The 26109-nt window shown below is 44.5% G+C and overlaps 1 protein-coding gene across 2 annotated transcripts in view; it reads left to right on the top strand.

Moving 5' to 3' along the window:
* The window catches only part of LOC135906994 (uncharacterized), a 91101-nt gene extending 72741 nt beyond the window's left edge, over positions 1-18360 (top strand). For both annotated transcript variants that reach the window (XM_070531547.1, XM_070531548.1), the window contains 6 exons: positions 2198-2341; positions 7037-7415; positions 8496-8787; positions 13174-13426; positions 14140-14289; positions 17993-18360. In XM_070531547.1, the coding sequence (XP_070387648.1) occupies positions 2198-2341; positions 7037-7415; positions 8496-8787; positions 13174-13426; positions 14140-14289; positions 17993-18024 (1250 nt within the window). In that variant the 3' untranslated portion in view covers positions 18025-18360. The remainder of the gene's footprint in view (positions 1-2197; positions 2342-7036; positions 7416-8495; positions 8788-13173; positions 13427-14139; positions 14290-17992) is intronic.
* The last annotated feature ends 7749 nt before the right edge of the window (positions 18361-26109 follow it).

Here is a 26109-nt window from a genome sequence, read left to right on the forward strand (position 1 = left end):
AACAAATGCCCAATCCTCATTGAGACTGCTTTTAAATAAAGTACCCCATTTGTCATATATTCGCATTGGCTCACTTTCATTTGACTCGCCCTCGTATATTTTGCACAACACCTGCTTTCTATATGTGCTCCCTGTTATGACTACAATTTCGGTGCAATTACTCACAATACACGACCCGTGACAGCTGGTTCGGCGCAATGCCTTGTCACAAAGGACAGCGTCATTGAGGTTTTTTTCCTGGTCGTTGCATATGTACAAAAATATAAACAAGGTTCTTGAATGACATAGAGAGATAGATGCAAATGAGAGAAAGGCAGGGAGGTTAACAAGGTTTCATTAAAATGTTTGTCCTCTACTTGTTCATTACATGGCCTTTATATTGTTGATATCAGCGGCATGCAGTGCTTTGCTCGTCTCAAACTAATATATCTCTAAAGTTCAGGTGATACTTTCTTTACTTAATAAATAGACAGGAAACATGGCAGCATTAATATCAGCTATTTCGGGCACAGTTTTTGAGATATACGAGTACATTCTTTTAAGAAAAAATACATACTTTACTTGTCTTGACAGTGCGTAGCGTTCAAGAATTCGTTTGCCGCATCTTTGGCAATGGCAATGCAGTTATTAATAATGTATGTGATCCCTCGACAAATTCAATGAGGAGGAGGCCGAGCTGCCACCTGAGCCCCCCCCCCCTATTTCTGGCTACGCCACTGATGAGTATAACAACAACAAACATATAGTGAAATCGCAACACTATTGTCAACAGTGTGGTATAATCAATAATAAAAAATAAAGAATGTTAAGAAAATTTACAAGGAAACGCATACTGCTAGCACAACATAACATAAGTAAAAAAATTATACATGTGCACTGAATTCAGGTTACATTACATTGAAAATTAGTACAGAGCATACATTATCAAGGATCCTAAAGCTGAATAAACAGAAGAATGGGGAGAAACGGTAAATTATCGCTAAATAAGATCAAAATGAATTTCGGTTAATAGAAAGCGTGAAAAAAAAGGAAAGCCCTTTCACTCTTTCAAGAAGGATGGCCAGCGAAGCTATGTGGGCCCTTTAATGGCAAACTACACCTCCGACGCGGGTGGGTCCGGCATTGCGCTACCTTCGGCATCAGCCCACGTATGGGGTGTGCTTAACGCCTGCTTCACCTCTGCCGCGGGTCGGCCCGGTATTGCACTATATTCGGGATATTTTTCTACACGTGGGCAAGATAGTGGAGAAAATAGGCCTTAACAGCTTCGCTGTAAAGAAAAAATTAATGTCGGTCCACCTGCTACGTGTCCGTTAGCTTCTGGCACTTCCTTATATTAGTTTCAGCGCCGATGTGTGATGGCAGATTATTCCAATGGAGTATAGTGCGCGGTATGAATAAACTTGCAAAACAATGGGAGAGGCACGTTTGGCACTTAACATTACACGGGTCATCGCAGCGTGGAACAATGACTGCAGCAGACTGAAAGAAGTCATCATGAAGAATTGAATGATGATGAAGGTTGCGGAAGAGTGAAAGATACTCGATTTTGCGACGATGTTATTTGCTTTCTAAATGAGCTGGACTTCTCAGCGACATGGTGCTAGAACGACGTGAGCAATCAGAAAATATAATGGGTACAGCGCGGTTCTGCAAGGATTCAATGTTATGAGGTAGGCATGCCTGACCTGGATCCCAAATGGCGGAAGTATATTCTATTTTTGGACAAACAAGTGAACGGTGGGCGAGCATCTGGGGAGGTGCGTGCTTCAAAGTACGTTTGACTAGGCCGAGCGAGCGGTAAATTGTTTGAATAACTGCGAAACCTCGTTTGGAAGGTGAGATTTCGTTTGGAGGGTGAGTTTCGAGGATTATCAGCTTGAACGACGTAACTGTGCAAAGCATGCAGCACGAATTACGCGATTGCTCGAAAACACTAAGACCTATAGTCAGTAGGTGCACGAAGGCACCTGAAAATTAAAGGCTGACAACACGATTCATCGAAGGCCGTGCATCGTGTATATTCTGGTTGTCAACAGCGTCAGGAGTCCTAACGTTCCCTACGCCTTATGGCAAACATTGCAGGGCGTCTCTACATGGGACGACTATATGTGCCCACAAATTCTTTAACGTTAGGGATATTGTCTCTACACCCGTGCACTAGCTAACACTACAGCTCGTACATCTTGAATCGCAGGACCCCTGTACGGGTTGCTCGGCATATGGCTCTCGGACAGGACTCTGATGGTGGCTGGCGCCCTGCTCTGCGCGCTGCCTGTGATGGCCTGCGGCTTGGTACAAAGCTTCGGACTTGTCGTTTTCCTCTACGGCGTCCTCTTCGGTGAGCCTGCAACGAACTACGGGACGTGATCGGTAAACGACGCTGACATAGCAGGAAAGAACAACACATGAGCGCGGTGCAAGCAGAAAACACACGGCCTCCTGGCAAGTAAATAAATCATCCAGCGGTACCATGAACATCCTGAGATTTCCCAAATATTGTTTTAGTTTATCCTTCGTCTAAAGCAACCGACGAGTATTTTTTAAGCACAAGTTGAACGAAAAAAACTCACTAAAAGTCCGGAGAGCCACAAGCTGGCCTTTCTTTAGCACAGCGCATCTCAAGAGTGCGCTGTAAATGTGCGAAGTCGAGGAAAAACCAAAACACGGACCAGCTAGACGGCAAATGCATAAAAGGCACTTTACTGCCTTTCTTTTGTTCAGGCCCTTCGAGGTCCTTCGAATTCTGAAAATGAAGTCAGTTGATAGCTGCTGTTTAGATGTCACGGCTCGTTCGGGTCATTTCCAGTGACAGCCTGATATGCAGAGAGTGAGAAGCAAGGAAAAGCAGGTAGGTTGACCAGGCACACGCCCGGTTTGGTGGGAGAGAATGGGAGAGAGAGAGCACTAAGTGCTTGCACGCTTGGAGATCCACGCCAGGTCTATAAACGGTCACAGAGACCTGTCATCAGTTATCGTGCTTGAAGCACAAAGCTTTTAATCAAACTGTACAACACATAAGTCGGCGAGCTCGGCTGACATAGTGTGGCGTCACTCGTTGCCTTTCCTTCGCGCTCGTGGAACACAGCAGAAAAAGAAAGCTAACAAATGGCGCACGGTTCTGCGATGGGCTCAGTGAAAGGGAAATTAATGTAAAGAAAACCATCTTAGCGTGAAATGTCATGAAAGCCGACATCACGTAACGCATACGTAAAAACAAAAACACAGCGCAGGAATTCAGGAATGCGTTCTGTAGGCTACCAAACCCACAGAATGAACAGTCTTTCACAATTTCTGCAGCTTGAACTGCTAACAAAATTGTTAGCTTCGTGTGTTATTCTCGTACTATTTTCAAATATTTTCAAACTCAATTTGGTGGTCATTTGAGAAGAATCAAGCGGGGAAAAAAACTGCATTAATTTTATTCCCACACTAGTTGTTAGCCAAAATCAGGCGTCAAGTATAGCCGAATAAAATAAATCGAGAATGATACGTAGTATTAGGTCCTATCATAGGATGATATGATATGAGTAATAAAAACGGGCCCCTTGGTTAATCACCTTTCTTCTCGTTTATTGTGGTATTAGGTGTCACTTGAAACAATTTCAAGGGGGTTTTAAGAAACGAGAAAGCGGAACTTTTCAACTCGTCAGAGTCCATTCCGAGTGAAATTCCTCGTATTATACATGTTATCTTACTCTTGGCACGTCTGACTATGGTAGTCCCAACTTAGGTGCTAAAAAACCACTCGCAGCGACGCCACGAGGGCAGCTGGGAGGACGAAATGGGGCCGTGGAGTAAAAGGCACCAAAGAGAAAAATAAGTTCAGCTGTGTTAGTAAATTGCATTTCTATATTGATGCAAACAAAAGTCACTCTTACGTTGGAAGGTTTGATAATATGCTCTTGCATACTATGTCCTGTTATATATCATATATCCTTATATCTATATTATATATCTGTACCATCTAGCACATGTTCTCTTTATTTAGCCTGGGTATATATATATATATATATATATATATATATATATATATATATATATATATATATATATATAGGTAACTACCTTTCCAAAATAACCTAAGTAGCGAGTCAGGGATTGTGTCCTCGTTTGCTGCGTGCGCGCTGCAGTGTCACCGTGAAGAGGCTCGATAAGCCTGGAAAGACGCGAAAGCGAGAAAAGGGTGGCGAACTCACCTTGAAGTTCTATTTATATACTTATTGTGGGGTTTTATGTCCCCATTTAGGTCCCTATATAACCAATGTTTTGCACTCAAGCCTCGAAGAAAACGCAGAAAACTGCGGCAACCGTGGATAACTATCGAACCATACGAAAGGATTAAATTTCGCGAACGCGTTTTTCAATTATTCTTGAACACAAAAGATGAACGTGACCTTCGTGAATATAAAAAGACGGCGCAATAAACTTAACAAGGACGTCAAAAGAGCGAAAGCTGAATACTATATGAATATATTTCTTAATCATGACGGCAATTCCAGATTCTTGTGGGCGACTTTCAAGGAAATAGTAAACAAAAAAACAAACAAGAAACTTGGTGCCTCTGAGAGAGAGATCTGAAACTCGTTCAACAAACACTTTCTTACAGTGGGCTCCTCCTCACATGTGCCGCTTCATATATCATGTGAAAATTACATGGCTGTAAACTGTCCATCAACTGTTTTCTTATCTCCAACAGACCAACATGAAGTGCAGGACGTAATACTATCTATGAAAGATAATAATTCGCCTGTGACCCTTACGAATAAGTCAAGCCAAAACCACTGAAACGGTAAGCGGCGTAGTTGCAGTTCCTGTGGCGCACATTTGCAACCTTATTATGACAACAGGCGAGTTTTCAAACAAAATGAAACAAGCAAGAGTTTCTGCCCTTCATAAAGGAGGATCTTTTGACGACTTAAACAAGTATAGGCCGATTTCTATCCTCTCGGCATTCTCAAAGCTAGCAGAACACATCATTAACGAAAGAATAAGAGGCTTTTCTTTAATACTCACTACATAGTCACGAAAGATCAATACGGATTTTGTAAAAATAAATCGGTGGAAACAGCCTTTCTTGGAATTAAAAAACAAATTCTCGAAAACAAAAAAAAACTGTTCACACTAAGTATCATTCTAGACTTTAGAAAGGCGGTTGCCTGCGTGAAACATGAACTCCTCTTACGTAAGCGACCTTTTTACGGTATCCGAGGCATAGCACTACATCTAACACAAAGCTATTCAACTTGCAGGTCATAGCTCACAGTAATAAATAAAGTTGAATCGGAGATGGAAACTATTAAATTTGGAGTCCCCCAAGGTCTATTCTCGGACCTGTACTTTTTTACTGTATATAAATGATATTATAAATACTAAAGGGCGTAAAGATATGGTGCCTTGCGTACATCACAAACATTTATTTTTTTTAAGGAGTCAACACACCTGAAATATGCGCAGAAGCAAATAAATGGCTTTAAAATCCAAATATGTGGTTTATATCAAATGGAATGCAACTAAATACAGAAAAAAACGAGGTATTTGTTGTCTAGGTCAAAAGGAACAACAAATGTACCAGCCTTACTTTTGGAATTTCAATGAGTACCTATCCAACACACATCTGCGATCCGATTTTTAGGTGCCGTGTTCCAAGAAAAATTATCATGGCCTCTTCACGTGGAGGTGTTATATACCGACGTATCTAGAGCCATTGGCATGTTAAATAAACAAAGATCAGTCCTCCCATCTGAAGCTAAACGCGAAATCTACTATGCACTTGTGCGCTCAAGTCTTATATTCTGCTCTCTGGCATGGTCCATGACAATCGAGACGAACCTTAATTACCTTTAATCGTTGCAAAAGGGAGCTATGCGATCCATTGGAAACGTCCTTTACACTGAAAGGACTGGATCGTACTTTACCAGATATAGCATACTTCAGATAAAACAATTGTTAAAACAAGAAGCCCTACGCCAATACCGTGCAAACAAAAGGAATTTTCAGGAAACCTGTCAAGTTAAGCAGTCCACTTATGAACTACGAGAGAGCTTAATAGTGAAATCCAGATCACGCACAAATTATGGTTTGCAGAGGCCAGCGTGACAAATGCCAGAACTCAATAAGTGCCATGACATATTAAACTTAATAAATTCTATAGTTTCTGCAACACAATTCAAGAAGCACGTTAACGCCTTATTTCTATTGGAGCAGGTGTGAGATCTTTAACCCCTAAGCCAATTCTCGGTAGTCTTTTGCATTATATTACATTTCTTCCATTGTGTATTATGTAGATTTATTTCATTATGTGCGTGCACTGTGTATTAGGTTTGATTTTCAGTGATTTTCATTCCTCAAAATAAACTGCATATTTCACTGTATTTCACTGCATTTGCATTGATGTAATGTATCTGTGTCGGCATATGATGTGCAATCATCTGTAAATAAGATTTGCTGCCTACGCTGCCAAGGTGGCATAGCCTAGGCTCCTTCCGGGCCTATTGCTATGCTTCCTGAGCCAATTTGCATGAAATTCTCTCAAATAAGAAAGACAAAGAAAATGAAGGAAAACTATTATATGATTTTGAGGCACGCCATAGTGCGACTGCTGCGGAAGAAATTTGCCACCTGAGGCTCTTTAACGTGCACCCAGTGCACGGTACACGGGCGTTTCTGCATTTCGGCCCCGCCGAAATACGGCCACCGCGGCCGGGTGAATATCTCGGGACCTCGGGCTTAGCAGCGCAACGCCGAAGCCGCTACGCCCTCATGACGGGTATTTATTTATTTATTTATTTATTTATTTATTTATTTATTTGTTTATTTATTCTGTACCCTTAGCACGAACGAGGCTTGAATTTCGACGCTAAACTCAAGGTAAAGGGGAATTTCTAAGCTTCATTTGCTCTCTTAACATTCAACCAATTAGCGGGAAATTAAAGATAATTAACTTTTAAAATAACACTTTATTAGTCTAAACTGAGTAAGTGTTCCTCTTTGGTGCTGCTCTAACTGCGTTCTTTCTCGCGTATCCTGCTTTCAGGCCTTGGCTTGGCCTGCGTTGACTTGGTGCCGTACACGGTCGTGGCTCGGCACTTCGTTCGCTACCGGGCCACGGTTATGGGATCAGTGTTCGTAGTCGCTGCAGTGTCGGGATTCGTCTTCCCGCTGATGGTCGAAGCGCTGCGCAAGGCGTTCTCGTTCCACTACGTGCTGCTCACGCTGGGAGCACTGGAACTGTTCATGCTCGCGGGCTGCGTCGTCGTGGACCGTGTTCCCCGAAGCGACGACGGTGCTTCCCGCTCCGTCGGCTGCGCCGAGCCGGCCACCTCGCCGTCTGTCGCCGGCGCAAGCAGTCTGGAGAAGGCTTGTATCGCGAAGTCCTTGACCAAAGATTTTGTCACGTCTCTGGCCGTTACTAGGTAAGTCGACGTTCGCTTTGCCTCGATTAGCTTCAACGCGAGCTCCTTGAATCTAATGGATATGCGGGTTTTACGAGAGCTGGGAGTGGAGCAAAAAAGCTGAACTCGCTCCCGCTATACATGATTTCGGAGGTGACGTCTACAACTTCATCATAAGTACTATAGAAAGCGCTGGAAGTCGGCGGAAATACAAATAAATACAATTTCGATGCCACTCAAGAACCATTTCACCGCGAACGACAGAGTAAACAAAAAATCTTCTCCTCGGCTGCTGGTGGCATTAAAGCCAGGTATGGCGGGAAGGAGCAGCTGACAGCCCGGCGCGCTAACCAAGAGCTATATGCCCTGCTGCATCCAACGGAACCTTAAGATAGGCCGCCACTATTGGGATACACTAGAAAAAGAAAAGAGCGAGAGAGAGCACGCTCTGTTCAGACAAGTGCTATAGACCAATGAGAGTAAAACTTGCTTCAATTTATTGAAAAATGTTAAGATATGGAGTTATGATCTCTGCCTTTTATGTCGGCCCACGCAAAACATTAAAAATTCACAAAAATGTCAACTACCAAACAAAGTTCAGCAACGTAACTGGCAAATTCATTACTTCGCTACTTCGCAACAAAAAGTCAACGTCAGATCTGTAAGATGACCTTGACAGAGACTTCAAGCCTAAATATTTACGATCTTGTAATACAAATACATACCTCCATTGTATGAGCTTTGTAAACACTATACGTTGATAAAGTGGCGCTTCAACCAAAGGATACCTATAATATACCAAATTTCGCCACCTTACATACGGGTTTAATTGGCAAAACTGCGTCGTGGTTTTTTCTTTCTTATATAATTGTAGGGTTGTTAAAATTTACGTCTTATTACAATTTTTTCTCAATTCTTCTGTTTTTACAGTCTTCACGGAATTCTTTTGCGCACCACACAAAAGTTACCTGACCATCAGTCACTAGAACATCTCTGTTTCTTTAATTGCAATGAATTTTCCTGAAATCGGTTCACCAACTGCCGAATGCGTTCGCTTCACGTGTGTGCCCTATAAAGCTTCGTTTGTCGCGTGCATCCAAGTGTCCACGCAGAAACCCAGGCGCCCTGCGAGACCGATCCGCTGCTCGGGAAGTGGCAGCCGGCGAAGAGCAAACTGACGCGCAGCTTGCGCTCGCTCGCTTCCTGGGCGTTCTTGCACGTGGCCGTGTCGCGGGCGGTCTCGCTCTTCGTGATCACCTCGTTCCTGCTGACCGCCGTCGACTTCGGCGCGGACAACGGCCTCGTCGGCTTCCAGGCGGTCACCTTGGTCACCGCCTGTGCCGTCGGCGACTTGGTCTCGAAGATCGCGATCGGCTGCGTCCTGGACGCCAAGGTGAGCAGTGCGTTCCCCGCCTCCCTCGTGTGCTGAAGGCGCTTACAGCTCGTCAAAAAACGACGTTTCGAAATCGCCACATGCCTAGACCACGGCCGCTGGATCGAAACGCCCAGACTAAGCATCCATTCACACAAAGCTTTTACGTCAGAAGTCCTTTATGCATCGCCTGCTGACTTTCGGTATCAGAATGGAACGAAAACACCGTCATATTCCGACGGGGGCGTGTAAAACGCAAAAACGTTTTTCTGAGATAACCCCTTAATTTTAATGAAATTTGTTGCATTTGAGAGTGCTGAGTATCTATTTAGGACCTGAATTTTGTTACAAGAATCTTCAAAATCTTGGAAGTTTGAAAATAATGTAAGCACGAAGTTTAAAAATTCATAGCTCTGCATCAAAAACAGATATCGCGGTTCTGTAAACGGCATCCATTAGATCATGAAAAGCGGACAAATTCGATATGTCATTTTACATCTCACGTGATTTTTTACTTTGTGTACAAGGGTTCTGCAAAAGCTGTACTTCCATGTTATTAAATTTTTGAGATTCGTGTGTAACATATCAGTTTTGTTCGCTTTGTATGTACTATTAGATACATTTCACAGAATTGTATTATCGTTTTTCGTTGATGAGTTACAGAGTTGTAAATTTTATAGTTTCGTTTCTTAAAAATGATTTATTTTAGCCAATATTTAATAAGACATTAACTACCTAAACCGAAAATTCGATACCAACAGTCACTAGATTTTAAGTTTTTATTTTAAATGCAACAAACCTCGTCAAATTTGGTGGAGTGGTTGCCGAGAAAAACGAATTCTCCTTTTACATGTATTTGGATAGGAGCGCCCGAGCTAAAGCTTCCCCCTAAGGCCAAACAAACTACACGTGCGCTCGCCGGCGCTGGAAAGTTCGCGACCGCGCCCCTTGTGCGTTTGTCGCGTCTCGCGGGTAATGGCGGTTCGAACCTACAAGACACACGCTAGCGCGCGTCCACTTGGCTCACTTCGTATTTTTGTGAGGCAGCCAAAGCACTGATATTTGTCGGGAGAAGATAGTTTTAGAATAGCATTTGTCGCCCAACGTGTATACGTTAAACGAAAACACCTTTGTGAGATGTTTTGGTGTGCATGCGTCTCCTCTAGACGTTTACCTTAACGTACGGGAACGCAAACCTAAGGAATCTTTATTGAGCGTTATGTCAAAAAGAAATGATAGGCGACCCTAATCTTTCTCTTTAGCGTCTCTTCGTGGCACTCGCATGTCTCGGCGTTGTTGTCCTTTAGGTTAGATGAGCGAACGTCTTTCCCCTAGCACTATAGGCGGGCCTGGACAAAGCCACCTAGTGGCTTTGGCCTGGAGCGAGGAAGGGCGAGGAGGTGTAAAGCACATTGAGCTCCGTCGAGGCCCGAGCCAGAAAGCGCGAGCCAACTTCACGAGCGCCTGAGGCGTCGCAGCCAATGCGAAGTTTCGCTGCCGCCGCCGGCTTTATCGCTCAATGGGCCATGTGGCGCTTTCGCATCAAAACTCTCCTGGCAGCAAATGTCCTGATGATTTCCTAGCAAAACTAAAACACTATTTTAACGTACGTAAGATTCTCTTGCTCATTCATTATATGCATCACCGTATTCTTTTGCCCCTTTTTCTTATTTCACTTTTTTTCTCACCATATTTTGATGTTCCTTGCGCAAATAGCTTTGTCTTATAGGTTAGCATCGAATTCCTTCTACTGCATAAAATTTTCTCTGGTTGTGTTATTTCATTGCTTCATGCAGTATCTGCTGGTATGTGTACCTTTCTTAGCAAGCGTTTTCCTTGTATGAAGTAACCAAGTAACGTTGATTTTGTGTAACACCGATTTTAATGCTATAGGTATCTTCAACGTTTAGGATGTGTCGTTGAGTGCTCTAACGTTTTTTTTTTCTTCCTTGTTTTTCCGCTTTTGCTCTTTTTTATTTTAACATGCATTATCTGTTTAAATGCGTGTACTGTAACTATCACTGATTTATTGTAACCTCCCTATGTAATGCCCGTATGTATGGGCCTTTAGGGTACTTGAATAAAAAAAACACACCATCTCGCTCGGCTCCGCGCATCCGCAAGAAAATGGCGGTTGCCGGGAAGCGTGACAAGCAGTCGGAGATCATTGAAATTTATCGCGTTCCACTCTCAAAGGCGAAGCTTTCGAGAGTGGAACGAGAGTGGAACGTTTTTTCTGTGTTTGGCGACGTTTTGTGGCAAGTAAATGTAGTAACGTCTGCTAGAGGCGACATGACCATCGCATACAGTAAACTTTAATAGCTGCCAACTTTCTTGTCAGACATTCCGGTCCTCAACAAGCGGTCAGGCTATACAGTTATCAACTAGGACTTCTCTCATCGTAGGTGTAATTTGAAGTCACTTTCGTGTGCAGTAATATTAGAGCGCAGCTCTCAAGCGCCCGTTCCTGCATCGCGCGTCGGCGTCCGTTGGCGTCCTTGGCGTAACCGAGCGAATGAGCACAGCGCAGGACGAAAGAGCGAACGCCGAGAGCAGCGGGGGATGAAAGATGGCAGCAGCGAAGAGCGCGCGAGGAGGAAAGCGGAGGAGCAGGGAATGGCGAAAGGGTAGAAGAAAAGCGTAGAGCCGCTCAAGACTGGCTCTGCGGCGACGACCACTACAATATGGCGCCAGAGTAGCATGCCGTCGTCAGTTCACCGATAAAGCCATCGATAAGTGATGCGGAGAGCGCGTCCACCGATACCCTATATGGAAACAAAGCGCTGCACGAGCAGAGGTATGTCTGCGGTGGTTGCTGTGGATCGCGCCCACACGTCACCCACGCGCTGCCTCTCGCGATATCCCGATTAGCGAGGCAGTGGCGCCCCACCTCACTCCGTTAGCAATAAGCCGCTCGAGACAGATTGCCCGCACCAGCCACGCTATACTCGCAGCATTCTCTTCCTAATATAAGCCGTGTACCTATAGAATCGTAATACAAAATATTGACACGCATACTTCTTTCGCCTATGGAGCTGCACTGAAATTTCGCATTAGGGAGTGTCGTAACTGTCGGTAAAATTTTTATAGCTTGAATTGTAAGGGTTTTCGTTAGCCATAGGACAATCGAGCGCACTGAAAGGTTTTATTATTTGTACTCTTTCAGTGCAATTTTTAAAGCCCGTACAGAAAATGAACAGCGCCGTTAACTTTCTAGCTTATATGTCCACCTTATACATGTGCTGGCGCCTTGACATTTGAAGTACTCAATGATGCATATTTTTAGCGCTCACTCGAATCCTGTGTTTGGAAAATCATTGCGACATTCTTGCATGATTTCCGCCGAATTTTCACGAGAATTCTGCGAAGTCGTCACGAGATAGTCGAAGCATGTTTTACAATAACTTGCAAGAAAATACTCTGGTCGTGATCAATGCGCTAATTGAGCGCACTTGTTGCTGTCACATCGAGTACCAACCGCGGTAGCCAATTTCATAGGTATATCGATTAAAAAGAAGCTTAAGTTCGTGGCCAACTCTGATGCCGCCTGTTCAAGTACATTGAAATATGCAGAAATGCTTTTTTTGAACAACCAGTGGACCGATTTGGATTAAGTTTGGTGCATCTGAAAGAGAAAAGTAAATTCTACGGACTGTAGCAAGCAGAATCCAGAATTCTGTGCCATAATTGCCGAAAATGCTTAATAAAGATGCGAGCAAAATGTTCACAAGTCCGTAACATTGCACCAACGACAGATACCGCAGTTTTGTAAACTGTATCCGTTTAAGCATCTAAAGCGGACACATTTGGTATTTATGCATGTATATTTTTAGCTTACGTGATTTTTCTACTATGTTTACAAGGGTTTTGCAAAAGTCCTGCGCACAAATTAGCGGTATATTCTGGAGGAATGTATAATACATCAATTTTGTCCGCTTTAGATATGTTAGGTGCAGTCCACAGAATTGCGATAACGTTTTTTATTGTTGAATTACAGAGTTGTACACTTCGTAATTTTGTCTTTTTTATGTGACAATATTTCAAAATTCTTGTTGCAATACAGTACAGTAAATGCAGTACACTTCATCAAATCCGGTACAGTAGTCGCCAACAAAAGCGATTTGACCATTCGCGTGTATTTAGATAGAAGCCCCCGAGTTAAATATTTCTCTTAATGTGACAGCACGAAGAAGTTGGGGGCCACTGTACGTGTATTTTGCACGCGACAGCGTGAAATACCCATCGATGCGATAGTGCAGAGCGCACGTAATGTGAAAGCTGTGCGACAGGGAAGAATGCGCTGGATAAATAGCTAAAGATTTATTCATTTCTTCAATCTTTCAGCGCTCCCTTTGTCTTTGACTGACCAACGTCTCCTTTGCTGTGCACCATCTCCACTCAATACAGGTGCTGAGCCATGAAGCACTGATACTCTGGGGCTTCGCTATCCAGGCAGCCTCGTTGGTAGTCACGGTGCTTGTCAAGAAGTACTGGGTTCTCCTAGTGAGCAGCTTCTTCACCGGGCTCACAGGGGGAAGTCGAATATTCGCCTGCACCGTCGTGGTAGCTGAGCTGTTCGACCAACAGTCGCTGCCACTGGGCCTGGGCGTCACAAACTTCATCGCCGGCATCGTTTGTCTCGCTCGGCCACCCTTGGTCGGTGAGCGAGACATGCTTCTGTTCTCAGAAGAGAAGTTTATGCAACCGTCCCCAAAGTGAAAAGCGCACTAAGCGTAGCTTGTAACTATGGTCGATTTAAGTACACCTTCATTACGCCAAGCGTAAACCATGTCGTTCAATTTGAGAACCAATATTTGCTTACGGGAACCAAACTACTGTTTTGTCTAATGCCAATTAAGACATGCAACGCCGTTACGCCTAAGGTGCCGGCAATTTGATGTCTGAAGGCAACTTCGAAGTAGTAAAAGCTCAAACATTACAGCGTTTGCAGCTATGCATGATCTCCCGCCCCTATTAAGAATGACGCTAATGGCGCCTGGATTACATTTGGATACAGACATTGTGAGGCTGCGTTTTTGTATCGGGAAAGTAAAAGGTGTCACACTGCATTTAATGAAAATTCACTTGGTCCAAACTTTGTTCACGTGCTGACTGACCTTTTCTATCATCTACCGATCAATCCAGTTCTAGCCTTGTCTCGCTTGTCTCAACTATTAATCTGACAGCGGAATATTCTAAATGGGCAGCACTGCGCACACACCATGGTATATGCGCCGTGGCGCACCGTACCTTGTAGCTTGCCGTGTGTTGTATTATAGGCGAAATGATAAATAGGCACATCTGACGGATTTACTGAAGGTGGCGGTTTCCTACTAGTAGTCGTTATTGGTGCGCTTCCTATCACGTTCTCAGGCTACGCACGGGATGTTGGCGGTTCGTACGACCTCCTCTACGTAGCCCTCGCAATCATAAACGGCGCCTTCACGCTCACATGGACGATCAGTCTGTGCTGGCGGAGGATTCAAAGACGCGGGCAGAAGGAGCCACTCACCGGTCTTTCAGGTGAGACATCTGATGTACGGTCTTTCATTCAGAGAGCCCCAGAGATTCCTCTCTTACGTTCGTTACAGCCGTCAAGGATGAATATTTTTCCATTATGTACTGCAGCCGACGTACCCATGCGAACGGATCAGCTCACTCGCTGCGGTTGCACTAGTGGTGATATCAATCTTACTGATAATACCTCACTCAACCAGATTACACAAATATATTGAAAAACGTGAGTAGGGAAAAATAGCGTTTGACTTTCATGAAATGGCACTGCTGACATGACAATATCTATTTCCGTGTGCCGAAACAAAATGAGGACATTTACTTTGTCCGTTTGCGAAGACATATCATGGTCTTAATAGCTTACACATCTCGATCTCGAGGCTCTTAAAATATTTAGTTTGCATTGGTTTTGTGGAGAAATACTCACATAGTGCATTAAAACTTTGTTGACAAAATCTTGTTATTTATTAGAATTTCTGTGCGTTGAATTCGAATGCGAAGAGTGTTGTAATTGTATTACAACGTTCTTTTTTTTTATCTGTAATGATGTTTGGTACTGCTATATGCTTTGCTTTTGTATGATTACCCATGCTGAGTGGCTGTTGCGTTATGTTATCACCGAATCCATATAACATTCAGAAAAATTATCTGCAATTACGCTTTAACCATTCTTGCTTGTCTTCCTTTGATTATGACATATTTTTGTTGTTATTGTTTTATTCATTTGTTCCACCTACTTTGTCCTTCATGTGCTTTGCCAGTTGTGAGAGCCACTAAAGGAAGCGCAAATCTCGTCAAGCTTGCGTATTTCCAGCTTTTCATCCCTGTTCCCTACATTTTTACGATTCTTTAATAATGCAAATAAATGGAAATATCAAATACAAGTGGGTATGGAGCAGCAATAATAATGGTTATGTGCCTCAAGGAAAGGTATCTGCAAGAATTCGGAGTGAACCTGCATTTACGGTATAGTGATGCCCAGAGCTGCACTCTTCAAAAAGATTGTTCCCTCTGGGGCTTATCTTGTCCCACAACATTAAAATGGTCGCCTGCCTTGCTTGCGTCTCTTTTCATGAAAACTCAGCGCTCCCTACTTTCCTGTCAAGAATGTTGTTTCATGCTGGTAACCCACAAGCCGTTCCTGCATTGCAAGTACCGGGCTCGCAGCGTTAAAGAAAGGAAATTCGGGCGAGATGACGATTATTGTTGTGGGACAAGATAAGCCCCCAAAGGGTGTACATTTCTTTTCTGACCACACACGTGTCACGCACACTAATGATAATCGCGGCGTGCTTCGTTGACTGCGACCAAGAGATCTGCAAGAACGCTGGCACACCGCAGACTTGTACGTAACTAAATACATGTAATTATGTATAATCAACCACATTTTTCAGTGAATTTGTGGGCAATTTATTATTTCTTTTACTCGGTAACGCTCACTTTAATTCAATTACTTTTCAGGAACCAATTACATGCAACTAATTAACTTATTTACTGAAAACCTTTAACCGCCGACGTAGCTTTGACCACCTGAATTTGGCGAGAACTAGAGTAGAACGCCAGCTGTCATGCCACGCACCATGCTGGCGATATGTCCATGTTCAGAAAGGCGAACCCGGTTGCTCAGTATTCGTTTGCACGTCTTAACTCTCCACCATATGTTCGCCGAGGATCTGAACCGGAGCTGCTAAGGCTGCTAAGGTCACTGCTGACGTTGATGCCATGAAGTCACCCGCGTGCAATCATTTAAGATTTCCATCGGTCCTATCGGGAACTCCTTCTCCGAGTCTCAGGAACAAAGCCCGGCCGCTCACAGAGAAAGCAGATTCAAGTACCGTAGCATTGAACAACCACAGTCTTGTGCGCGGGGTATTGATACGTTACGACGCCACTCTTCCAAGCATCTCGCGCATGCAACGAGTTTTCAGTGTCGCTGCTGGTGTCTTCACAGAGAAATAAGGGAATATATACGTAACAGAAAACTTGTAAAGCAGTTGTTAGTCAAAATAAACATATTACACGCTGAAAGAGACAGGCCGGCTAGCTCATTCTATTCACCGTATTCTGGCAACATCATTAAAGGTTTAGATGAAATTAACGTGAAAGTAATTGATTACATTTTAGTAATTGATCGATTACTTTCATGGAGCAGTAATCAGTAAATGAAGTCAATCACACCTTTTAATTAAGTATTTGTAATTGTAATCGGTAATTTTTTTCTGTAGCATGTACAAGTCTGGTACACCGGTATACTTCTCGCATATCTCGAACGAACTATCGATGGCACTCACGCACCGAAAATGTTCCGAGGCTTGAACCTTCCCCGAAAAGAGCTCTACGCTGGCGACATCCAGGCCCCTGCTTTCTGACTCACTAACGCCCGTTTTTCTTCACAGCGCAAGCTATCATGGGCTTTTAAAGCAAACTTTGTAATGCCTGTCCATTTCTTACGTCCTGTCATTGCGCCGTTTTCTGCTCAAGTTGTAAGCCAACCATGCCAAGTGAGTGAGTGAGTGAGTGAGTGAGTGAGTGAGTGAGTGAGTGAGTGAGTGAGTGAGTGAGTGAGTGAGTGAGTGAGTGAGTGAGTGAGTGAGTGAGTGAGTGAGTGAGTGAGTGAGTGAGTGAGTGAGTGAGTGAGTTAGTGAGTTAGTGAGTTAGTGAGTGAGTGAGTGAGTGAGTGAGTGAGTGAGTGAGTGAGTGAGTGAGTGAGTGAGTGAGTGAGTGAGTGAGTGAGTGAGTGAGAAAGAGAGAGTGTCTCTAAGTACGAAGACCGTACCAGCGTCATACTTCCACTGGTAAGCTTGTCTATTGTCTTCTACAGTCTAGAAGAGATGGTAATGCCACGCTTTCTGCCTGCTACATTTGGGTTCTGAAAAGTACAAAAAGTCGAGAACGCAGTGTACACAACAGCTCCTGGCTGCACATATGGCTCTGATCAGTGTCTGGTGCTCGCTGTCATGTTGTCATGTTGTAGTGACGGTGAAAAACACAGTAGCAAAAACTGTGACTAACGAAACTAAATCTTTATTAGACGAACATGTGCCCATAAAACAGGTTACACTAGGAGCACAACGATAGCGGCGAGCACAGTCGGCGATCGTCCAAATTCCGCGAGTCAAGCACGTCGGCTTCCATACATGCGTCACCAACGGTTATAGAGTAATCGCTGGTGCCCGCGTGTCTTCCCGAAAGTGCTACACAATTCGCGCAGCGCATGTAATCGCATTCTGCGACAACGGACAGTGGATAGAACCATCTATAACATTCGAGAAGTTTCTGATACATGCAGGCGCGTCCTGCGCCGAGCGATAACGTTTGACATTTGTTCGCCGGTGAAAAGCGGTCACCGGAGAGAGCTAAGCAAGTAAAAAAATTATATTATGGGGTTTTACGTGCCAAAACCACTTTCTGATTATGAGGCACGCCGTGGTGGAGGGCTCCGGAAATTTTGACCACGTGGGGTTCTTTAACGTGCACCTAAATCTAAGTACACGGGTGTTTTCGCATTTCGCCCCCATCGAAATGTGGCCGCCGTGGCCGGGATTCGATCCGCTCAGCAGCCTAACACCATAGCCACTGAGCAATCACGGCGGGTATATGAGCAAGTACACGTGTCAATATAGCATACAAGGTGGGACAAGACATCTCGTTCATATAATACTTCAGAGAGGAGTACGCGAACTTGCTAACGTCGCCTACCATTTTCTTTCAGACGAAAACGACCAGGGCGTACTGCAAGGTTGAGAATGAAGAAAGGAAGAATCAGGAACGACTGTGATAGCACGTTTTTATTTGCTCCGGTGGTGTTAACGAAGCAGGCGCAGTAGCTACATTTATATAATTGTCTACAAGGCACTTCCAGGACTCTGGTATCACCACGTCTATACGTACCCTCTGATGTAAGTGGAAGTAAGGTAGATGCCGAAGCCTACCATAAGCAACAACAGAAGGAACAAGCAGAAAGAATTTGATTGCAAGAGTCAGATAAACATCATCGTCATCATGAGAAAATGTAAAGCGCGCTGAAGCAGTAGCGACAGACAACTTAGTTGTTCGCAGAAACAAAATATTGGACGAAAAGTAAGATATATATATATATATATATATATATATATATATATATATATATATATATATATATATATATATATATATATATATATTCTGATTCACGCACTGTGGCAATTTAGGTTATTCAAAGCTTAGCTTTTTGTGGCAGCCTAGCCTATACAACATCACTGGGGTTCTGGAAAGCGTTGCCAAATGGTCTATCGTGTTTGTGTACAGCGAGAAATTGTGTATGCTACGCGAGCATGTGTTTGACAGCAAGACAGCGGTGACGGTAAGAGGTTTAGTATGATAGTGATGGCATGATAATGGATGGTAAGCATGACATTATTCGATAGTTTAATGAATATGACAAAAAGTGGAAGTTTCGACCAAAAAGCTAGCCATCGATTGCGATAGCAAATGCATAAAGAGTTGTACGAAGTAAACATAGTAGTTTTATCAGCCGTATAAATTTGAAAACGTTCGCTTACTATCCAAATTAACGAGCATGCTGTGAGTGCGCACAGGCAAATGTGCACACATCACACTCGATGACCGCGGACACTCGCTGTCAAAACGCTGGCGTGAGGAAGCGCGGCAGCAGCATCGAGCGAAGCGACCTTCGTGCTGTGTAATGCTTAAACGCAAACTGAGCGGCGACAACTCTGCACGCACGAAGGTACGAGCCGCCGTCGCACATAACACAGCTCCCGATGCAGATCGCTTTCAGGATAAGGAGCGCGCCGCTGCGGTATGCGCAGTTGCTGCCGCAGTAAGACGCCGCCGCCTTCCCTCCCCTCCACATGGGGTGTTTCACGCGACGGAAGACGGAGCGTTTCCTCCCCGCATTCCCCCTTACGCGCCCGATATTTTCCGTCTCCCCTCTAGAGCTTTCACTCCACCCTACAGCATGCGACGCGCGGCGACGGTGTTAACGCCCTTGAACTTTACACACAGAACATCACGGCGACGGCGACGACAAGACTGCGCCTGCAATGTCCATATAATCGCAATCGCAATAAAAACAATGCGGTTCTCGCTTTTCATTCGTTTATTGTGCAAATTTTACCTTTGGGGCAAAATTGCCCCAAAAGCGTTTCCTATAGGATCGACCTAATTTAACAATGGAAATGGTGCCTACAAACCAAATAAACCCCACAGTGTTGCTAATAATATTAATAAACCCTCGTATGCTACCTAATAGCATCAAGGCTACCCAAGATAGTAGACGCATTGGTGGCCGTTGCCGTAGCACAATTTGAAGTGCAATGCATGCGTAATGCGGATATTGTGGGTTCGATCGTATCCCACAAGCGACATTTTTGTCCACTTTTATTTCCCGTTTTCATCATTGCCTTCTACATTTTCAGTTCAACCACAGTCAGTTACCCCAATGCATTCTTTGGCTTCATTGCCTGTTGGTTTTGTGTGGTCGTAGTGAACAAAAATCGGGCTCCTCTGTTGCTCTTTTTCTCGTTCACTCAAAGCGAGGGTCTGGTGACGGGTATGAGCTTTGATGACATTAGGTGGCGCACGAGAGTTTATAATCAGGTGCCCGCCCTCTTAAGAGGAAGCTTTAGCTCGGTCCCAACTCCGACGGCACCTACTTAAATACACGCAAAACGCAGAAATGCTTTTATGAGATAAGCACAGGCCCGATTATAGTGACATTTGTTGCACTTGACAGAGCAAGTTAAACTGTAGTGTCTGTTGGAAACGCTATCTTGATTTGAAACAAGAACTTCTTAAAAGAATTTTAAAACATCGGTAAGTTTGAAAAAAATAAAAAAGCACGAAGTTTATGAATCCTTAACTCTGCACCAAAAATAAATGTTGCACTTTTGTAAATTGTATTTGTCAGAACATCCAAAGTGGACGAATGCGATATATTAAGAAAGATATCATAGTTTCGCCCGAAAGGCGGAGCACCGGCTGCGATAGCAACTATAGGTAGCTATACGAAGTAAGAATAGTAGCTTTGTCGGCCGTATAAACTTGTAAACATTCGCTTACTAACGAGGACGTAGAAACAGACGTACAGAGACGACACACAGAGACAGCGCTGTTCTCGTGTACGTGTCTGTTTCTATGTCCTAGTTCAGTCACGCTTGCACATTCTATCATGGATACAAACCAACTAGTCCGCCAACTTGCTTGAACTAAATTAACAAGCACGGTGTCCCGCACGAACAGGTAAACATGAACACATCTCGCCCCAAAACAGCGGAAACTTGCTGTCAAAACGCTGGAGTGAGGAATTGCGGCAGCAGCAACGAGTGAATTGACTTTCGTTGACCTTTCGCTTCAACGCGAACGAAGCGTCGAAAGCACAGTGCATAAGAAGCTACCGGCACTACGCGCACTCTGCAAACATAGCAGATCGCTTTGAAGATGCGGCCCGCGCGGGCGCGCACTTTGGGCACGTCGCATATCGCTTTCAGGACAGCAGTGACACCAGCCCGCCGTGCCAGGAAGCGCCTCCAGACCTGGCAATCATCCCCTTGCCGTTCTTCTCCGGGGCACCAGCCACTAGATCAGCAACATATATACTCTGGGTCTTCTCGGCTTTCGCCGAGCACCGTGGAAGAGCGATAGTCACCCTCCCGCCTACCCTGAGGCCTCAGCATTTGGACGCCTGGCGCCTTTCCACTGGCCCCCACGAGAGCCGGCACCTCATATTGCAGTCAATACTACAATTTCCACAAGATGGTCTATAATATCTGACCTGACCTTCTCCTTTCTCCCTCCCCCCACCCTGTAGGACCCACTTCCTGCGGGAGGAAACTTTTTATGGTTATTTTAATGCACGTTTTAACAACAACAAGATACGGCGCCCGCACGGCCACGCCATAATCAGCAGTCGCCGTAGACGAACGCCGCCCGACCCTGGCCTCACTGCCATGCCTCGCACATGAACGGAGAGGGCGCGCTTCCGGCCCGCCTTCCTCGCTCGCACACGCGAGATTGAGCCGCGTTCGCCGGCTTACCCTCGCATGCCTTCACTCGCGCATACAGCACACGGCGTGCGACCACTATTTTATCGCCATTGGACTTTATGTGGAACATGACGGTGACGGCGACGGCAGAAATGCGCCTGGAGTATCCGTGTAATTGCTATTGCAATAAGAGCGAAAATCTAGTGACTGTTGTAAGCGGATTTTTTATTTGGGCTGTCGACATATTTATACAAATCGTCAGAAATCGTAAGCTTGCAGAAAACGAAACTATAAAGGTTACAACTCTGCAACTTTGCAATACTAAACAATATAACAATTCTGTCAACTGCACCTAAGAGGCAGTTTTAGCTCGGGGGCTGCTATCTAAATACTTGTAAAAGGAGAATTTGTTTTTCTCGGCAATAATCGCACCAAATTTGGCTAGGTTTGTTGCATTTAAAAAAAAACTTAAAGTCTAGTGACTGCTGCTTCGATTTTTTTATTTAGGTCCTTAGTTTTATATTAAAGCTGGCAAAAGTGGAAAATTTTCAGAAACCGAAATTATCACGTTTACAACTATGTAACTCAGCAAGGAAAATTGATATCACAATTCTGTGAATTGCATATTATAGCCCATCTAAAGCGAACAAAATTAATATGTTTCACATGAATTTAAATAAATTCAGTAATATGGAAATACAGCTTTCTCAGGACCTTTGTACACAACGTAAGACGTTCACGTAAGATATAAATTCACATATCGAATTTGCCCGCTTTGAATGCTCTAATATATGCCGTTTACAGAACCGCAATATCTCTTCTTGATGCAGAGCTATTAATCTGTAAACTTCGTGCGTCTGTATTTTTCGAACTTTCCGAATATTTAAAATCTTCTAATGAAATTCAGGTCTAAAATCGAAATTCTGCTTCCAACAGTCACTAGCATTTAACTTTCTCTCTCAAATGCAACAAATTTCATTAAAATCGGTCAAGGGGTTGTCTCAGAAAAGCGTTTTTGCGTTTCACGTGTATTTGAATAGGCCGCATCGGAGTTGGGCCCGAGCTAAAGCTTCCTCTTAACAGCACATCCAAAGCGGACAAAATGAATGTATTACACACCGCTCTGCAATATACCGTTCTTATGTGAGTGTGACTCCTGCAAATTTCTCGTAAACATTGTAACAAATTCACGTATGCTGTATTATGTATCTAAATTGTGCGCTTGAAATACTCTAACGGATGCAGTTTAGAGAACGACGATATCTGCTTTGTTGCAGCGGGCCAAATATGTAAGCTTCGGGCTTCCATTTTTTAAACTTACAAATTTTATAAATTCTTTCTAAATAAATTCAGGCCGTAAATCAAAATTTTGCTTGTAAGAGTCACTAGAATTTAAAGTTCTCTCTAAAATGCAACAATTTTCATTAAAATTGGCCCTGGGTCTTATCTCAGAAAAGCGTTTCTGCGTTTTACATTTACATGAATAGGCGGCATTTGAAGTTGGGCCCGAACTAAAGCTTCCTACTAAAGTTCACGTGTTACGCGACGCCATCAGGCAAAAAGGATGTTCTACATGCGCCTACTGTGGCCTTGAGTGTCGCTGGCTAACACTTCCTACGCATAAATACGCAAGACAGTGGATAGACTGATTCACTGATCCGTGAATTAGTGCAAAGCACGCATAATGCGGAGTTTGTGGGTTCCTCTCCCACCGGCGACAAGTTATCCTTTCATCTACTTTCGGTTGCCATTGCCTCATTATTTTCTACATTTCCATGTAAACCACAGCCAATGACACCTGTGCTTTCCTTGGCTTCATTGACTGTTGGCTTTATGTGGGTCTACACGCATGGGCCTTCAAGCCTTATATGGAGAACCAAGCTCAAAAAACCGCCGAGATAACCCTCTACACTCGTTGCCAAGGTGAAATAAAGGAAGAAATGAAAGCCTGCTACACTTTTCATGTCCCATGATATGGGCAGATCGGCTACCCGTCTACTCTTAAGCAAGAATTGGCTACCCGTTCATCCTTAAGCGGCAGCGCTGAGCCATGCCACATCGGGCCATAACGCAGTTTCTGTTCTATTCTATACAAGAACCTATCCGTAAATGGCTTCTGCGTTATAAAACACAAAGGCAAGAAACGCTAAAGTCAGAAACCTAAACAAGAAGTAAAGCAGTTTGTTAAACAGAATTAACTCAAGTAGTACGCAGTGACTGTTAGCCAATATGTACCAATTTGACGACTGCGCACTGAACACTACACTACGCCTCATTTTTAGGACTTGAAGCTTTACGTTCGGTTCGCATCCTGATGTCACACTGCTTTCAGCGTGCACACAAACGAACACCAATGTGCGCCGGCAGCGTATTCCCTCTCGCTCCCTGTACGGTGTGGCAATACTTTATTCTGGTCCTTGGGAACGCGCGGCAGCACGTCGCGGGCCGCTCCCACGTCGGTACAGAAAGCCTCTGCTGCGTCGCAAGCCCGATGGACAGCCCATAGCTGTGCTCCCTGTAGTGGAAATATCAGTCATTGTATCCCATCTACAGCCGCTCAAGGCCTACATGTGTACAGACCTTTCATTGAGGGCGCCGCCATTTCAAGATCACAGCGCCGTCTTTCGTCCTGAGCCATGTTGGTATGTGAGAGATCGCGCTAAAGGGTGCACCGCAAACGTGCTGTTGTCAACGAGTGGCAAGTTTTCGCGTTTTCCTGAGAGGTGTCAACAAGTTTTCGTGATTGGGAAACTTGTTAGCGTGCTGTTACTCAACTTTGGGCTTAGAAATAGCCGCATTATCAAATGGCGACGGGCCCAGTGGCGCTGCCACAGCTCTGCCCGCGATCGAAATAGGGGGCGAGTCAGGTCTGAACAATGTCGATGCGTAACACATGTGCAATGTGCTACTATTGTATGTGTAGCCTTGAACTCTATTAAGGTATCATTATGGTGACAACAATCAGAGGTTTCTCCGTGTGTCATGCAGTGTGCCACACAAGCGTACATTCCAATACAGGTGCGAAGCTCATAACAAACGCGATTTGCTAGCCTTCGTGCTACTAAAATTTTAGCGGTACGATTTTCTAAGCATTGTTTACCTGGCAACCTAGACTGGCTTTACAAGATAGAGAACTGCAATATAACTCGATCGGAAGGGCCGTCAACATGGATGACACAGCCTAACGACATCAGCCGCGGATATGCCAGAATAAATTTAACCCGACGCACGCGATGCGTTAAAAAAATATGCGCACTCTTAGGTCTCGAGTGGTGCCTGTGCAAGGGCACCTCGCCCACTGACGAACAACTATTCTTTGCGACAGCAACTTTATTTCCTGAAGTAATACAGCGCGCGATGCGCGGTGTCGGGCAGACAACTTGCCGGCGAGAATCGGATGTACGAGAGAACCTATATGTGAATTAAGGGTAGCCAGCACACGTCAGAAAAAGGACACACCTTCATTTTCTTAGTCGGCTGTTTTCGCGATACACAGCAGGTCAACTACTACTAGAACGTTGCGTTGCTAAGCATGGTAATCTTACAAGGCACGCGAACAGAATAACTTTAATGTGCGTGCACGAAGAAATAATTGTCTTCGGCCATCCACAATACTTGACCGACTCGAATACGAACATTTCGTTCATATCCCAGTTTGATCACGGGTGACGAGTTCGTCGCCGTGCGCTCACTGGAAACAAAATTTGAACAAACACGCGACGAAGCTGATGGTGTCAAGTCCTTTCTGTTGATGCTGGCAATCAAAAACGAGCGCTTCTCTGCAACCGTAGCGGCGGAGTCCACGAGGCCGCCACGGCTGAAGAAGCACACCACGTTCGCTTCCGAAAGTTACTTTCGCAGTCGAATACAGCGCAGTGGTAGCCAGCTGACGTTGAGTCATCTGACATCGCAGCAAGCACAGTCAGAACACGTTAGCCATAAAACTGCTACTGTTGCATGGCTGCCGATGGGAGAAACGGCGATCCGCACATACCAGTGTGAGGAAGAGAGTGGCGCGGCGCACTCGTTCAAGGTTGCGTTAAAACGGTCTATAAACATGACAGGTAACATTCGGCGTTATATGACTGAACACTTACAACGTGCCGTTGTTGTGTTTACAGCAGAACAAAATTATTTGATTTGTGTTGAGCGATCAGCACCTTGCAATCCAATATCGGCATCATTCAAATATGTCAAGCTGCCTATGGTTCGAAAAAAAATTCATGCACAATAAATGGATCAAACCTACGTGGTTCGATATGAGACGCTCTATCATCTGAGAAAAACTAATGGAAACCAGATGGAAATCTCATACGTGGTATCAGCACATATGTAGAAAATATGGCAAAATAGCCACCTCGGGCTCGGAGATGGGTACTCAGATTCTCGCACAAATGTCATCCGAGAGGAACCGCCGTTGCCCGCAGTCGTGGCTTCCGGGGTTCAACCGGCCCTCCGCAGGAAAATCAGTTCTGCAGGTGGAGGAAGTAGAGCGACCGCCCCAGAGAGGTGTCGGTCTCGAGTTTGATTCCCGAACAACAAGGAATTTTCTTCACCTGCGCAGCTTTCTAAGAAACATCTCTCTCTCTCTCTCTCTCTCTCTCTCTCTCTCTCTCTCTCTCTCTCTCTCTCTCTCTCTGCGCATGTTTTGTTTTGCCTTTCTGTCTCCCCTTACCTTTTACCCAGTACAGGGTAGCAAATTGCATATTTACCGTCCGGTTAACCTTCCAGCCTTTCGTATCTCATTTCTCTCTCTCACTCTCTCTCTCTCTTTCTCTCTCCTTTTCCCGTATCGGGCTTCCTTCGTGGCTTCCAGCTACACGAATGACACTGTTTTTTTCGA

This window comes from Dermacentor albipictus, chromosome 1 (assembly GCF_038994185.2).
Source record: "Dermacentor albipictus isolate Rhodes 1998 colony chromosome 1, USDA_Dalb.pri_finalv2, whole genome shotgun sequence".
Classification (NCBI taxonomy): Eukaryota; Metazoa; Arthropoda; class Arachnida; order Ixodida; family Ixodidae; genus Dermacentor; species Dermacentor albipictus.